The sequence below is a fragment of the Nicotiana tomentosiformis genome, chromosome 1 (genome assembly GCF_000390325.3).
Source record: "Nicotiana tomentosiformis chromosome 1, ASM39032v3, whole genome shotgun sequence".
Classification (NCBI taxonomy): domain Eukaryota; kingdom Viridiplantae; phylum Streptophyta; class Magnoliopsida; order Solanales; family Solanaceae; genus Nicotiana; species Nicotiana tomentosiformis.
The window spans coordinates 75248592-75266599 of NC_090812.1; the positions used below are offsets into that span (position 1 = coordinate 75248592).

Genomic DNA, 18008 nt, shown 5'->3' on the forward strand with positions numbered 1-18008 from the left:
GGTCTTTCTAAGGTGGATTACTAGACTTTATATACAGCTCCCTTTGTCAATATTTATATTACATTGTTTGACGTTTGGTGTGAAAATATGAAATAATCTGTCATATCTTGCTTTCATAGGCGAATTTAGCACTATAAGTGATTACATGCATTTGATACGGAACATAAATTTATATATAAAATCTATTAAAAATATATAAATATTAATATAAATTCATAACTTTAAAATTATAATGGGTTCAATGCTAAAAAATTTAAAAATTAAACCCAAAAGGTTTAAATCCCGATTCCACCCCTGCATGCTTTCACCTCCATATACCCGATTCATACGCGTGAAATTATGGTGACTAAATATGGCAAAAGAAGAAGAGATAGACTTAAGAGTAATTTCGAAAGACTTATAATTTCGTAAAGTTCATGCAAATTACCCCATATAAAACAGGGCACATTAAAAGAAGAATTATATACATACTGTTTATCCGAAAAACGGATAGAGTTGAATTTGTACGTACTTCTAAGAATATGTGGTATATCTTAATACAAATCATAAGTACAAATAGAAATATCAAATACGGATTGTAAAGAATACAAAATAAACAAGGTTGGAAAGAAGATGATTTTAAGGATTAAGCAAGATGAATCAATTTATAAAGTTTAAAAGAATAACTCTACAATGAAGACCGCGGAGACGCTTCTCCGATCCACTGTATTACCATTTAAACCAATTCGTACGAAAGGACTAACCGGTTTTTACCGTATACAGATAGTCCCCTCGTTTCTCGGGAAAGATGTAGCGAGAAACGACATGATTTCACAACGGCCCGATCAGATATAAGCTGACGTTTGCATCGAGCACGACCATGACGTACGTGATAGTTGTCCGTCGGTTTAGCTTCCCAAGGCATTTAATACGTGTCAGAAGGTGGTCGGCCGCCGCTGATATTAAACCGTCATTGCTTCAATCTATAAATAGCCCTTCTTTTCACCATTTATCACTTTTACGTCTTCAATCTTCCAAATTTTCTAAGTTCCTTTTCATCTCTTCTGAGTTCATTCGTAGATCTGTGATTCTTTTCTGCAAATTTTTTCTTAAAAATCACCAAATCTTTATCACCTTCTTTAAATCCCAAAATGGTGAAGACATAAAAAACAGTCCCCCAAAAAGAAAAAGCTTCTTCTTCCCAATCCGCCGCCGACGAAACACCGGTGGATCCACGGCCTGAGGAGTGCGTTCCGGCGGTGTGTGTTCTTACCTCCGATTTCAAACTCGATAAAGGTTCGCCGGTTCCCGACCGATGTGAGCCCGTATCGAGATATATTTGTTCGATAACTGGGGGGAGGGGGGTATATCGAGCAGATAAAAAAATTATAACTGGGGGAACAAAGAAGTGGTAGTACCGTCTCCCGAAGAGGATATTACTACTCAAGTGAAAGGGTTTTTAAGTGTGTATGCTTACCCTTTCACGTTAGGTCCCCTCGACCCTGTTATCATAGATTTTTGTCGTAAATACCTAATAACCCTAGGCCAGATTCATCCTTCCTTTTGGCGGATCATTATTTTGATCCGATACTTCGTGAACAAAATCGAGGGGATGCCTTTCACCCTCGATCATCTCATCTGATTGTACCGTCCTCGCCTTTTTCGAGGAGGGTTAATAAAACTTCAGCGTTGAGCTGCCAAGGCTCTGTTCTCGAGCATAGACGAGGACATGGATCGAGGTTGGATGGGCAGGTTCGTCCGAGTAAGGACTTCGGACCTGATTCCGACTGAAAAGATGCCTTTTCCCGAGGAGTGGAACATGAAACGTAAGTGTAATTCTGTTGTTATCTCCTACTATTTTGCCTTTTCATTTCTTTTCTCACCGATATCCCCCTTTTTATGATGCAGCGGTTCCCTGGATGCCCGGCGCAGTTTTCGATCTCAAGAACTGGGTACGGGATCTGGTTTCGACCTCCACATACGCCGAGCGCTCATGGCGTGACTTGTCAAAGGGCTGATGAGAGGCCAAAAATCATGGTAAGTCCCTTTCTCGTATTTTTTGGTTGTTCGAACGAGACGTTTTCATATACTTTTAATAAATTTTCCCATACGTAGGTGTGGGCAAAGATGCGTTTTGAGGCCTTCGTCCGTCGAGGAAGAGGTTTCGGCGTCCGTTCCAAAGCTGGTGAAGGATAATAAGAGGAAAAGGGCCTCCGTTCCTGAAGATCCAAAACTGAATAAGAGGACGGCTCGTAAGCCGAAGAAGAATATCATTCCATTGACCATAGAATCAGTTATGCGTCTAAGGGATGAAGACGAAGAAGAAGAAGAAGAAAACGACGGGTCCTCGCTGGCAGCCCGAATGAAGAAAAGCACCGATGCCCCAAAAATGGCTGAATCGACGGTGATTCATAAGGCTCCGCCCCGAACCGAGGAGATATCGGAGGAAGGTTCAGACAAAGTCTCCGAGTCATTAGAGATCGAGGATGCTTCCTACCGAAGTCAACAAATGGTGGGTACATCGGAAGGGACCGGTTCTGAAGCTCTCCGAAATGACGAGAACGCCCCAACCGAGTCGCCTGGGGCAATATTGATTCGCCCACTCTTCCTGCTTTTTCCGAAGGGGCTATTCGGGAAGCCCAAGCTTTGGGGGCCTTCGAGATGAGTCAGTCTCATGAAGGGGAGGACCCTTTCCGTGATCTGTTTACCGGGGTCGAGGATACTGTTGGCCCTAGTGATGTATCGGCCTTCTCTGTGAAGTGCAGCTAGCTCTGAATCGGGAAGCTCTTAACTCCCTTTGTTTATATTATTTTTCATGTTTTGTTATTCTTTCCTAACTTTTTTTCTTCCTTCTTCGCAAGGCCGTGGCGGTTCATCGAGAAGCATGTTCTCGGTCTCGAGCTGAGCTGCATCGGTTCGAGACCGATCTTCAACGGGTCACGGAGGAGAATAATGAAAGATTTAATAATGAAATATTTTAATTGTTTTTGAAGTATTAAATATTAGGAAAATAATCTAATTACTATTTTATTCAATACGAATTTTACTTTTAAAGGATAAAAAAAGCGAACGACATTTCGATAAGGGCTTTGGTGCTTTTAATAGAGTATACATAAACTAGAAAAACACAAAGTAGGCCATTGGCGTGGCTTTCATTTCAAGCAAATAGCAATTGAAGAAGTTTAGTTGAACCGTAATCCATTTTGCCGAATGAAGCGTAGAAACCCAGAAAGTGCACCGACTCTTTATCCCCGAAATGCTAATAACTCATGTTTATTTGTCATCTTTTATTGTCCGACGATGTTGTCGAGTTTCTAAAAATACTTCTCCAACTTTAGAAAAGCATATTTGCTACACACGAAAGGCTTCTACACAAATGGTTTATCTGGCACAAAAATTTCTTCTTTTTTATGTCGTTCGAGTCGGCTCGCCATATCTCGACTATTCTATTGTGTAATTGCTACCTTCCACCAGTATAGGTAGGAGTAACTCTGCGCACCAAAAGGCGCTAAATTTTCTTATTGCTTAAATTTGAAGAAGTTGAAACGGAGGGAATAGTTATCTGAATCTCGCATATGACTCCGTCGTAGGGTGCAGCAATATCCTTGATCTTTCATTTAAGCTCTTTATGTCCATTAGTGGTGTATAAAAAAAATCAATAAATCGCATCAAACCGATAATTCGAGTCAAATCAGAAAAAAAAATTTAATTGTGGTTTGATTTGATTTAGCTTGGTATTGAAAAACAAAACTCGACCATAATTGGTTTGGTTTGGTATTAACTAAAAAAAGTCAAACCGAAACCAAACCAACCTAATAGTACATTTATACAATTTTTTAAAAATATTTTATACATATAAATATTTATTGTAATATAATTTATAAATATTTTTTAAACTTTTTCATAGTTTTATCTTTTAACGTATTATTTCAAGTTTGGACTTAACATTCTTGAATGATAAATAAATTTTATAGCCCATAAATGTAGTACCTCAAACAAAGTTCAAATCAATACTAATGCTAACAAAAGAAATTTAATTCAACACTAGGAATGATGATAGTGTTGGATATCTATTTTTCAATTTTACGATGGTTTACAATGAAAATACATAACTTAGTTTATCATTTTCTTTAGTGATTAGTTATGTAATTAATAGTACGTATTAGCTATACTTACTTAGCATGACTTATATAGTATTTTTAGATTATGTTAATTTTGCATTATGACTTATTAATTATCAATATTTACTTAATGTAATTTTATTATCTTTATTATTGAATATATATATATATATATAAGGAACTTAGAAAAGTGATGTGACACCTCTCTAAAGCCAAGGATTATATTTATCTTTTTTCTCCTTTTTTTTTTGTTGCTTTTTCTTACTCATTTTTCATTTATTCTATTAATTAAATTAATAGAAAGTCCAAAAGTCATGTTCTAACGTGTTATTTTGGTTTCTCTTCGCCATAAATCGTTTTGTTTCGAAACCGTTGCGAAAGTAACTCATTGTCTCTATTATTTCTTCCGTTACTTATAATTACCATTATTAGTATATAGTAAAGTTTTTTGGGAGGCTGACAAACATTTTCAGAGTTCTTAAAAACTTAAGTGATGTGGATATGTTTCTTAGTAATTCTCTGCATTTTGTTAAGCCGTTTCAGAAGAGAAGTTGTTCCAGATGTTGCTATACTGTTTATCTTCTGAATACCAGATAGTTTTGTTGCTTCATTTTAAATAATTCTTAATATGTTCACTTGCAAGTTATTGGGTTTTCCTTCTAGCAGATTATACATTTAATCTCTTATTTCATTGATGATCTACCATCTTCATTTTGTCTTCTACTGACTGTATTCCACATTTTAAAAAACTTTTCTTTCTTGGTTTAGTAACTTCACTGAACTTTACAAATGTGCTAGGGGTTCCTTTTTATTGGGATATCAGCCAGCAGAGAAATGTCTTTGCGGTATATATGTGAACTTGGATGGAGGGAAGGCTTATGGGAATTGATGTAAGGATTGTAAGATAGTTTGTTATTATTAAGTGTTGGAAACTGGGATTGTGAGAGAAGGTCCTTTTGGAGTCTTAAAAACACTTGTCCCTTTTATGTTTTGATTTAAGACACATACTTAAAACTTTTAAGTGTGTGCAATTAAGGACACTATATATTGGTACGTTATATATATATAATCAAAGACTTGGACTTGGAAGCCGGGGCTTGGGCCGGGTCGAATCCTAAAATTAATTATTTTAATTTTTGACAAAAAAATTAATTTATTTGAATTTTAAATTTTAAAAATTCAAATAAACAGTCATGTCTGTTTGTGAAACAAGACATCTTTTCTGAAAGGGTCTGTTCGCTGCCTATAAATACACAAGAATTTCCAACAAAGTGATAGAAAATCACAAATATTATTGTAGGCTTTGATATATCCTGAAGAGAATCGTTTTGTATTTCCCTAAATCAGTATACAGGCGATAACTCTTTAAGGACAGTCGATTTTCACGCCTCAAAGCCATTTTTGATTATTTATTTCTAACAAGGATTAATATGTTGTTATCTATAGTCTCATTCTTTCTGTGAGGAAACATCCAATATAGAAGGAAGTTTTAGTGATTGATATATCAAAATCTTTCAATGGATAAATTGAGATTATGAGATCTTACGAACTTCTGCAAAAAGCTATGCATTTGAAATTACTGTTTATAATGGGAAGAGATAGCAAGTCATAATTTAAAAGTTCTCTTTATCATTTTTTATTAGCATAGATAAACTAGATATGTTTACTTTAATGTGATTTTTCTGTGATTATTATTAGAAGAAATATTTTTTGCACTATATAAGTTTAGTGTTTATATTAAGTCAACTTTTATACCTTTGAATTCTCTTGTGTGTTATTTTTTTCCTCTCATTCCATTCAAATCTCATTAATATTCTCTATAAATTCAAAAGAGAAAATAACCTACAAATAGAAACTGGTTTATTCGACCGACTAAGGTATCGGTTATATGGCAAATCTTATAAGCCATCAAAGGTACTTTTTCTCTCATTTTTCAGTAATCTTCTTTTAAAAGTACCGCTACATAACTCACCTCTTTAACTTCGTTATCCATAAAACTCTTCGTATCCATAACTGTCAAATTTTAATTTGTAAGTTAATGACACTTTATGACATTCCTCCATTTTGCCTATATAAATTCATATTTTGTCATAAAGACTTCCACCCAAAGTTATACGTTCCATGTAATATTTGGAATGGTAATGTTGGAATCAGATGACAAATTTAGATATTAATTTGCTCTCTTTTCCTTGCAGAAAGAGAGATATGTGATGGTAGTACTCCTATTTTCTAATCAAAATAATTACACGATTGACTGTACATGATATGGAACCACGAAGAAGCATACACTGCTATAGTGAATGCTACTTTTTCGTTTCTTTGGTAGAAACAAATGCCTTAAGCTACATGTATAGATTAACTTGATTGCCTAAAGACCTTAAATAGGAGAAAAGTCCCGACTCTGATGAATATGCAATTTATAGAAAATATATTTGACAAAAACACATTCCTAAATATAAATGTACCACAATAGAGAATGAAACAACAAAATAACACTTCAACATAGAAGTAAAAGTTATACTGCAGACAAATATTCATACAACTTTTCGATAGATGTATAATGTTGCCCACTATGGGGACTAAAACAATAAAAGAACATTACTAACAAATAAGAACAATAGGTAATATTTCGATGGTGCTAATTTAAGTAGTCTTCTTTTCCTTTTGGATTGACATGCTAATTTCCTAAGAACCAAGTCTTTTGTCACGAAGAGTTAATGAAAAATCAGGGTCGTTTGGTTGGGAAATAAGTTATCTCATGATTAGTTATTCTGGGATAAGTTATCCCACAGGGATAATAACAATACTACAATTCCGGTATAACTAATTCTGGATTAATTATACCGTGATTTTAACCCAACCAAACATGGGATAAACTTATCTCAAATTTAATCCTGGGATTAATTATTCCTTATCCCTCATACCAAATAAGCCCGTGGATTAAAATTTGAAATCCATTATTTTAAAATTGAAAATTAAAAAGAATCATTAAAATATGTTTTTGAATATAATGATGAAATAAAAGCTCATAAATTTAATAAGTTCTTTACAAATGTAATTTAGTAGTTTTAGTATAATGCAACTTATCTCATATTATTATGTCATTTTCTTGAAAAATACATTATATAATTGTATCTTAATAGGATTAAAGAAATATTTGGAGCACAAGTTACATATTTTGTGCTATGAAACCTTTATCGAAAAAACCCGAAAACCCAAAAAAACCCGCAAAACCCGAGATTGAAAAATCCGACTTTGTTGGTTTGGTTTGATTTATAAATTTAAAAACCCGACACCATTAGTTTGGTTTGGTAATTGAAAAATCTGAATCAACCCGACCTATGTACACCCCTAATGTCCATTACTGCTTTCATTTACCTTCGTGGTGAATACTATCTAACAACTGCCATAATGATTCAACTAATTACAAATCATTAATTAGTTTCAAAATGCAACGATTTTCTAAAGTGTAAAAGAAATACATGTGTACAATAACGGTAAAATATTATTGATCGCAAATATTTGACTTTTATTTCCAAACCAACGGACCCCCACATCCCAAAAACTAGAGAAAAAACGGAAAGACTAAGGAGCAGGCTCGCCCAACCCCAACCCCTAAACACCCGCCTAAACTTCAAGTGGCGCACATAATTGTATGAGTTCAAAGAATTTTAGATTATCAGGTCATTTACAAAATAACTACGCACAAGTTATCCGAGAAAAAAAGACAGTTAACGACATATTAAAACACTACCAAGTCTTAGTATTCTATAGACTATCCCTGTACACAAATTATATTCTAACTATATTGAGGCATCAAGCGTGTTGTCAGGGAAGGAACATTTAAGGTTTGTTTGTCCTGTTTAGTTAATTAGTTATGAAATTGATAGCGTATGACAGTTCTCTGACTAAAAGAGTATCATATGATTCTCATTCGATGAGTTTACGCCACACGAAATAAACTTGAATTGCAGAAGAGTTTGAAAATATTTGCTATTCTTGGAGACATATTAATGGTACAACTGAACATGATGCTCTATTGTTAATGCGTAATCTGTTTTGCAAGACTCATAGCTCGTTTGGCCAAGCTGGAAAAATCAACTTATTTTGAGAAGTGTTTTTTTCAAAAGTACTTTTGGTGAGAAGCAGTTTGTGTTTGGCTAATTAATTTTAAAAGTACTTCTAAACAGCAATTAGTATTTGGCCAAGCTTTTAAAAAGTGCTTCTAAGTGTGTTTTTCTCAAAAGTGCTTCTGGGAAGAAGCTATTTTTTTCTACTTCTCCAAAACTGCTTCTATTCTCCTCATAAACACTTTTTTTCTCCTAAAAGCTTGACCAAACACTTCAAATTTAAAAAAAAAAATGTGCTTTTGAACTTGGAGAAGCTTGGCCAGACAAGCTATCAATCGTCAAGCTATTTAAAATGTCCGGACCTAACCGTTGCCATCAGACGTAATTAAGCCTTTTAGATGATTAATCCGGCAACTTAATTAAAGAAAGTTTAATTAACTCTGCTATACTTAGACAAATTTGATCATAATGGCATAACTGATTCATTAATCCATCAAACAAAAATTATTTCAGAATAGATAAAGAAACAGAGTTCACCCGGAACATAGTTGAGCGACTTTTCATTGATCTCCACTTAACCCACCAGTCAGGGATTGTGCCAGTAGCTCCCAGAACTTTAATCCCCACATAAGCCAGTGCTGCATGATTCTATTGAAAGCTCGGGATTTATAATATCACCATTAAAATGAGGTGGGGAACATTGTGAGTTGTTATGCAGAGACGGCTAAAACTCTTTTTTGAGAAGCTTAACCCAAAAGAAGCTAATTGTTCATTTATTGAAACTACAGATCCAATTGTTTTACATTAACCCAAATGAGGAGGGGAATATTGAAACTCTTTTTCATCTCGATTTTACATTTCCTCTTAATTGTTCACAAATGATCAAAGATAATTTAGAAAGTAACTACAGCACGCCGAAGCAATTAGTCAAGCTCTAGGTGTGTTCCAGACGGGTGGAAATCCTAGGTAGTAAGTGGGTTGCAAGACAGGGAATGGCTCTTTGATTACATAGCTTTAGTTTCCACATCCTTAAAGCTAGTTCGACATACCACACACACAAACTTAGCGCAATTTTAAAACCTCAATTAAACAATATTTCTGGATATGCCGGATCCAGAAAAGGTAGATATAACAGCATAAAGTACAACCAAATAAATCTTACATACTTTAAAAAGGTAAGAACACAACTAATATGCTTAACGGAACAAATTGATTGTAGACCACGGGTTTCAAAGGAGACTTCTCTATTTTGAAATATTAAGTGGAGGATTACATAGATGTGAAAAATATATAATATTCCACAAAAGAGAGATAGCTTTAAAAGGTCAAGCTCTCATACAAATAACAAAAAATGTGACAAACAGAAAAGTCACAAAACCCCTTACTTTGAACAAACTGCCAACAGGAACTCCAGGAAAAAGAAATGGCACAAGGTACAAAACATACCTTAACAGTAATATATAAATAAATAAATAAAAAAGAATCGACCATCTTTCAACTCTCCAATAAATCAAATTAGTAAACAAAAAGATTTAAAAAATAAAATAAAAAGTAAAACAACTGGATGTAGAAACTTTCACCAGTTAAGCTCCAGAGTGGGAGACAGGAGTAGTCACAAAGTGTCCATCCTTGTATACATGAGCATACTGCTGTGGCAAAGCATGCTCACCCTGTAACAATGTGAATACGTTAAAGTTTAAACTAGTGTCATCTAAACCATGAAATCTGGTATTTGAATTTCACCCTTTTGCTTCCTAAGCTACAGTTTAATCTCTATTTAAAGAACTGAAGAGGCACCGAAACCATGATTATTTTTGCAGATGATAATGCTAGACTTGCTTGCTTTAGTGAAATCCATTAGGAACAAGCAGCAAGGCCAAAATAAAAGGAAAAATACGACAAAGAACGTCATGCATTTTCAAAATACAAAGAATGCATTACCCAATCATCATCAGGCCCTGCACCAGGAACCATAACATTGATTTCACTTGACTTAGCTGTGGTAATAGAACCCCCCAAAGAATCTTTGCTCAAGTATAACTGGCACCCAGTTGTATTGTCAACTGATATTGTAGGAGCCGAGCCCTAGCAGCACACATAAAAGGAGATTTAACATTAGTGCCGTGATAAGATAATAATAGAATTATCAATACTCATATTTTAGTACACTTTGCTTTTCAAGGCCATTATATAAGTTTTGAACCATAAATTTTGATACCTGACATTGCACCTCCACACCATTGCAATTGACGACCTCACAAGCTGCCACTACACCCTGTTCACCAAATTTAGATTATCAGGTAAGCCATTTAGTCAACCTCAATATTTAATCAACTTTTCTTGAAGTTCATCACTGACCGCACATACAACTCCCATCTTAGTGCACTTGTCAATTGTGATGTTGTTGACTTTTCCTGTGTGACACCAATATATCAATTACGGAAAACAAGTTCAACATAAGTCCACCTCATTATTGTCCAGTTTATGCTATAGAGAAGAATTACGTTACCTTTGATCTGAAGAACTGAACCTTTGCACCCATAGACATATACTGATTGCTTTGCATCACAGTCATCAATAACTAGATTCTTCTCTCCCACTTGATTCTCAACCACCCATCTGCCAACAACATGATAGCTAAGTTAGAAATGATCAGGCAAATTGCAGATAGAGATAGATTGATGCCTATTCTTTACTCACTTACGGCCCATCTGAAGCTCCAATTTTGCAGGTCCAGTTTTAGAGATATAGGGTGAGCTCATGTGGGCTTCTTTTTCACCAGCATTAACAACGCCTGTTCTGTCGGCACGGTTCTTTGCCTTCATATCATCTGTTACCTTTCTCAATCCTAAAAGGAAATATTCAAATAAGGGTAAACTTCTATCTTTATTATACAGGAGGGTGGGAAGGGAAATTACCAGAAGTCACTGGCTTTCCTGAATTAATTTCATCAAAAACAGCAGCCATCCCTTGCTTGGGGCGTGATGATGAAGCCTGAGGAGATTCAGAGCTGAAGAGAGAAGCTGGAGGTGGAGCCGGAGGAGCAGGAGCACTTGGTGAAGGAGCATTTGATGGTGCAGATACGGCAGCTTTCCCTGTTGCACTCCATACAGGACCTAATGGATAGTGGCTCTTAACATAATCTCTCAAGCCAGGGAGATAAAGTTCTTTCAAAGCCTTTGCCCACTCAACATGATTTGCATCTTTGTTTTTGAACTCCACAAGAATCTACAATATATTGAAAATATTTTACAGAAGTTAGAAGATAGGATTTCTAGATGTTCTAGGCGGTAGTACCAACCAAACAGTACGCATAAATTCGCAAGACCAAAAAGTGTACTATAGCAAAATACAAATAAGTGCAGCTTGAAAATTATAATTTTTCTTTTTATTATTTGGTAGTTTCTTTGGTGTTCTAAATGAGCTGGAGCAACCATTGTCAATAATAAGTTCTCTGCCCTCTTCCCCACCGTGAAAATTCTATAGAATATGTGGGCTTTTCAGATACCTTCCAACTATTCTCCTCCCGACAATATACATGTTGCATTTACATACGTCCATTCATTTAGATGGGAAATAATTAACAGTATCCTTTTCATTCAAGTATGACACCAATGATAGCAAGTCCTTGGCCCTCTTTACCACCAAGAAAAGTCTGAAATATAAGGGCACTTCACATACCTTCCTGCTATTCTCCTCCAGACAATATGGAAGGTTCCATCTATGTGCGTCCATTAATTCAGATGGGAAACAATAAATGTAGCCTTTTCTTTCAAATGTCACACTCAAAGATGCAACCCAACATACTGGGAAAGGACCAATAAAGGCTGGGACTACAAAAAATGCATTCCCTTCTTAGTACGCCATTTAAAGGCAAAAGGGAGAAAGGGTAAAGTGGTTCTACCACTCAAACCGCGAAGAAACAGAAGCAATCAAAAAAACCACCATATCATGCCAGAAAAATGAGGGGATAACAAACTACGGTCCCTTCTCCACCTAATTTTGTCCAGGTTCTATAACAATATTTTAAAGCTTCCTTCAACCAAGAGAGAGCAACTGAGAGGAGAATCTGAGCTGCTAGAAAAGGCCTAATTACCTTGTTATTATAAAATTCAGCCATCTGCCAACCTTCTTCCACGTGCGCAATAGGCATGCTTAGGCCTAGAAAATAAAAATAAGAAGTTCAACAGGTGCCCTTTGACTTACAATGCGTAACAATAAAAAAATGTCCAACCGCAATCTTTTCCAGTGTATGCAATCCATGCAAGAGCAGATAGACTATCAGCAGCAGACTTCAAGTGGTTAAAGAAATCAGGCCGTCCTTCAGTCATTCTTGTAGCTTTCACGATCGCATCATTCAAAGGTTTGAGAAATTCAACCAAACCTGAGTTGTCTGGTTTCTGCACAATCAAGAAAAAAATTGCACCAGCATTATGACAAATAAAAGCATCTTCAATAAAGAAAACAATTTCGTGCACTATTAAATAGTACCTTTCTGTATTTTCACTAAATTAATGCACATAAACTTCAAACATTCAAGTAAAAGGTAAGAAATTACACTTCTCACTTGCTATGATGAAATACAAATTGATTGTGCCTACACCTCTTTTTCGAGAAAAAAATACAGAGTTCAATCAGAAGACTTGGACAGCAGATCGTCTTTTCAGTAAAAAACAAGCACAATTCCATTTCTTATTTGTGCTATTTCGACGTGGTTCAAGCAACAGTTTCTATGCTCCAAACAAGTCTAATGAAAGAGATTGTCATGGTGCTCAAACGATATGGAAATGGATACTCCAATTAAAACCAAAATACATGCATATTGCATAATATAAGTCTTTGCAGCTTCCCTATTGTATGCACATTAGCAAACAAAACTTACATCATGATTCTGAAATTGCACACTCATTGTATTCCAGTTTATTTGACGTAATTTGACTCGATATCTTAAGAAAGGAAGACTTTTAAAATTTGTCATCTTAAACACGACATAACATTTCTGCCACTATAAGATTTTTTGAACTTGTGGTCTTAAACGTGCCATACATTAAGGGTAAAATGAAAATTTTGAATACTATTTTTTTCAAATATGGGAATGTGCTAGTACTCTATTATTTTGGAACAAACTAATAAGGAAAGGAAAGAGTTTAAGTTATATGCAACGACGTAATGGTATTAAATTTTTTTACACAATCAGGTCACTTATTAGGTTATTATAGACAAATCTCTTGATAAGCATTAATTAGCGGATAAAAACGGTACTCCATCCGTTTCAATTTAGATGAAACATTTCGTTTACCGAGAATCAAATTGTGTTAAGTTTGACCAATATTTTAAAATATATTTTGTTATCGTATTGACATGAGAAAAATTGTAACTTATAACACTTTTCGGGTAGTTTTTGAATATCAAAATTTTAATTTTAAACTACTAAGTTGAACTAATTTAATTTAGCTTCAAAATTTAGTTAAATTGACTCTCGATAAGCGAAATGTGTTTCTAAATTGAAACAGAGGGAGTAACTAATATGCCATTACAAGTTAAAATTCCTGATAGTGTAAAATAATATATTTGCACTCTTAGTGTATACAATAAAACATGAATCCATAAGGAAATAATGTCACATAAATTGGAACGAGTACATATTATATACATTGTACACATACTAAAGAGGTGAACAAAACGGTATAATGAGTTGATTATGGAATTGACCTAACCTTAGTTTCCTTGATTTTAATGAGAAGTTCTCTCTGAACGGAGAAAGCCTTCTCAACAATCTTAGTAATATCCAATACTTTTCCTCCGATCTTCTCCGCAGCACTCGTAACCTTCCCGAGGAACTCCGACCTCAGATCGTCAAATGCAATAATCGACGGATCTAAAACCACCGTATCATCGCCTGTCCCGACGGAACCTCCGGAATGGAAGCCGGTGGCTGATAGCGCCTCCAGCCGTGTCACCGCCGACTCCAATCGCTGTATCAACTTCTCCTCCATTGACATTGCGAAGCTCCCGGTTTCTTCTAGAAGTTTCTCGATCTTCAATGCGTTGTAGGTAGCATAGATCTGGTGATTGTTTGATGTCGGAGTGTTTTAATGTGAATATATATGTTTCTTAAAGGTCTAATCTGAAATGGCGAAAGGCGAAGAAAGCACGTTCGGATATGGAATTGAGGGCATACACGTGTCAGATAAGTAGAAACTTATGGCCTTTTATGCGTTGTAATACATCTGTAGCTGTGTACTAAATATAATAATCAATTTCTAAAGCATGTTCCAAGTCATTTACAATGAAGAAAGCCCTTTAAACTGTATTTCTATTATGGCAATGAAATTTGAAAAAGGCTGTCTTAATCCAAGTTCCCCTTTTTGCAGGTAAGTGTTGTGAAAACTGTTTACAAAAGTTTACTCATCATTTCCTCCGATCCACTTTAATTGATCTGTTTTTATATATATTAAGAAATTCATCTTTAACATTAATTAATAATAAAATTGACCGTATTTACTTTAATTTGTTCATTGAAAACACAACAAATACTTATCGGCTCTTTATTCCAATGGCAGCTTTAAAAATTAAGTTAATTATTTCTTGATATCTGAAAAAATCAAATATTATAGACTACAAAAATAAATTAATTAAAATGGACCGGGGAAATACTAATATGGTTCATCGGGAATGCTACTCTATACGAAATGAGAACTTCAAAGTCCAATATCGAAAGGATGCTGAAAAAATACGACAGTATATACCATAACTTAAGGGCAAAGTTGCCACAAAAAGGCAAACATATATATAAAAAAATTAACGCATATGGTTTTCAATTATTAGTCGTTCCTTTTTAAGTTCGTGTAATAACTGATTAGTTAGACATAGAGGTGTCAACTATTCGGTTCGGCCAGTTATTTGTTGAGAAAGGTATTACATAACTCATTAGAGGGTAGATTAGTCATTTCACTATACTTAACCAATTAAAATTAAGTAGGTGGTTAAGTTAGTTAGACAAGTGTTAATATATATATATATATACATGTGTATGTGCACTTCACACACAATGCAAGAATAACATTTCTCATTTTTCATCATCTTCTTCTCTCTTCCGTCTTCTTCCTCTTCTTCTCTACTGGGTCAGTACCTTTCTGTTCTTCTTCTTTTTCATACAATTTTATGGTATCAGAGCATAACTAGTAATCTCTAGCTTGTGGTTTGATCTTAATCCCACATAATCTACTTGTCAATTACTGTTAGTGTTCTTGAATTCTTGGTTGACAATGGCGATCAAAGATTTGCTGAATCGAACAACTATGCACCATACTCATGCACCAACTCCAACTCCTACATTGGGAGTGAATCAAGCACCTGGAATAGACTACAATCATTCGTTATTTCTGTCTCCTTCAGATGTCAGTGGAATTCAAATCATATCGTTCCAATTGACAGGTATTGAAAACTACTCTATCTGGTTTAGATCTATGCGAGTAGCTCTATTGAGAAGGAAAAATTGGGGTTGGTAGATGGTTCTTGCACTAAAAAATAATTTTCATAAATAATGTGGAATCATTGGGAAAGAGTTAACGTAACAGTCCTTTATTGGATCATGAATTCTGTAGCTAGTGAATTATTAGGTAGAATTATGTATGATTCAAGTGCTCAAGCTGTTTGGATTGATTTGTATGAAAGGTTTAACAAATTAGACGGTGCAAGATCCTTTAATTTACATAAAAGAAATTGCAACCTTAAGACAAGGAACTGCCTCTATATCTGTTTATTTTTCAAAATTGAAGGATTTGTGGGAAGAATTTGAAGCATTGGTTCCATCCCCTGGATGTGATTGTGAAAAATCAAAAGAATTTATAGTGCATTTATAGAAATTGAAACTGTTTCAGTTCTTGATGGGGTTAAATGACTCATACAGTCAAGCAAGAAGCCAGATTCTGCTAATGAGTCCCATGCCTACTATCAATCAGACCTATGTAATGATCATAAGTGATGAAAGCTAAAAAACAGTAGCAGCTTCAGCAGGATTATTAGGTGCAAATCCAACTAATGTTACCGGACAGTATGATGTGGCTATGTATCAAGAACATGTGGAAATCAAAGGTTTAATCAGAAAGTAAAGAAGAACTACAATGTTCAATGTGAGTTTTGCAAACTCAGAGGTCATAGCAAAGAAAATTGTTACAAAATTGTGGGGTGTCCCACATACTTTAAACTCCGGAAGAAAGGGGGAGTTGGGAATATACTGCTCATAATACACTAACTGAATCTGCAACTCAGAACAATCAATACACAGGAAACACAAGGTTCAATAATGCAATTGCCTATAATGTTCTAAATGAAGATAATTTGCAGAACAATCAGACTGGAAGAAATGCATTTGGCCAGTTCACTGGATCAATAGATACTGCAAACCAATCAATGGGACAGAACATGAGTAATCAACTTAACCTGCAAGGTCAGCTGACCAGTTGCACCTTTACTAAAGAGCAGTATGAGAAAATTCACCATATGCTAAACAACAATGCTGGGCCAACTTATAATGCCAATGTAGCAGGTGCATCTAAGTATTTTAAACACTGGATAATAGACACTGGGGCTACCAACCATATGGTAGCAGACATGGACTTGTTGGACAAGTCTACTATAGTTCAAACTCAGTATTCAAAAAGAATATTTATGCCTAATCGAGATGTGACACATGTTACACAAACGAGAGCTAGTACCTTAGCAATTATAAACACAATAACTAATGCATTTTACATTCCTCAATTCAAATACAACCTACTCTCAGTTTCTAAACTGATAAAAGAGTTGAGATGCTTACTAGTATTCTTTCTTGATTTTTGTATTTTTCAGGAGCTCTTCACTGAGAAGGTGAAAGCGATTGGTAAGGAAGATGATGATCTGTACATACTAAGAAGTCAAGCAGCAGGAAACATAAGTGAAGTTACTCTTACAGCTACTGAGAGTTCAACCAATTATGATTTCAACTCAGCAAAGGATATAGATTTGTGGCAAAAGAGATTTGGACATGCATCAACAAATTTACTTAGGAGTTACTATCTATTAAACTAGAGCTTATAGCAGAAAAATTGAATAAGTGTGTTGTATGCCCATGTGAAAAGCAAACAAGGCAACCTTTTCCTACTAGTTGCATTAAAACTACTACTTCATTTGATTTGGTTCATGTAGATCTTTAGGGACCATATAAAGTAGCTACATTTGATAGTAACAAGTATTTCTTAACAGTAGTGGATGACTTTTCCAGAACAACATGGTTGTTTTGGCTCAAACTTAAGTCTGATATCTGCATTATTCTTCAACAGTTCACAATGCCTGTAAGGACTCAATTTAACAAAATAATTAAACTCATCTGAACTGATAATGGCACTGAGTTTGTCAATACAAACCGCAATAATATGTTCAATAATCTTGGGATAATCCATCATATAACTTGTGCTTACACAGCACAACATAATAGTGTGGCTGAAAGAAAGCACATACATATTTTAGAAGTCACATGAGCAATTAGATTTCACGGACACATACCTATAAGGTTTTGGGGATACTGTGTATTAGCTGCAGCCTATCTTATTAATAGAATGTCAAGTTCTGTACTAGCAAACAAGTCTCCATATGAGAAATTGTATGGGAAGAAGCTTTCACTAAAACATCTTAAAGTACTAGGATGTTTATGTGCAAGAACAAGATAAATTAATGTCTAGGTCTAAGGCAACCATTCATATGGTATATGTAACTTCTCAAAAAAGATATCTACTGTATGACATTAACAACAAGTCCTTTTTTGTCAACAGAGATGTTATTTTCAAAGAAGACATCT

At 34.9% G+C, this 18008-nt stretch overlaps 2 protein-coding genes across 2 annotated transcripts; one reads left to right on the forward strand and one right to left on the reverse strand.

The window, feature by feature from the left end:
• Window positions 1–9397: 9397 nt before the first annotated feature.
• Window positions 9398–14350, reverse strand: LOC104100440 (cyclase-associated protein 1). Its single transcript, XM_009607666.4, has 10 exons — window positions 13888–14350; window positions 12405–12570; window positions 12267–12331; window positions 11089–11398; window positions 10871–11018; window positions 10680–10789; window positions 10529–10584; window positions 10389–10445; window positions 10112–10255; window positions 9398–9840 (listed from the first exon to the last, which is right to left on the reverse strand). The coding sequence occupies exons 1-10, from the start codon at window positions 14170–14172 to the stop codon at window positions 9754–9756; spliced, it is 1428 nt and encodes a 475-aa protein (XP_009605961.1). The 5' UTR covers window positions 14173–14350; the 3' UTR covers window positions 9398–9753.
• Window positions 14351–14412: 62 nt separating this feature from the next.
• Window positions 14413–17514, forward strand: LOC108945879 (uncharacterized). Its single transcript, XM_018772196.3, has 3 exons — window positions 14413–14544; window positions 15416–15607; window positions 17024–17514. The coding sequence occupies exons 1-3, from the start codon at window positions 14441–14443 to the stop codon at window positions 17043–17045; spliced, it is 318 nt and encodes a 105-aa protein (XP_018627712.1). The 5' UTR covers window positions 14413–14440; the 3' UTR covers window positions 17046–17514.
• Window positions 17515–18008: the final 494 nt, after the last annotated feature.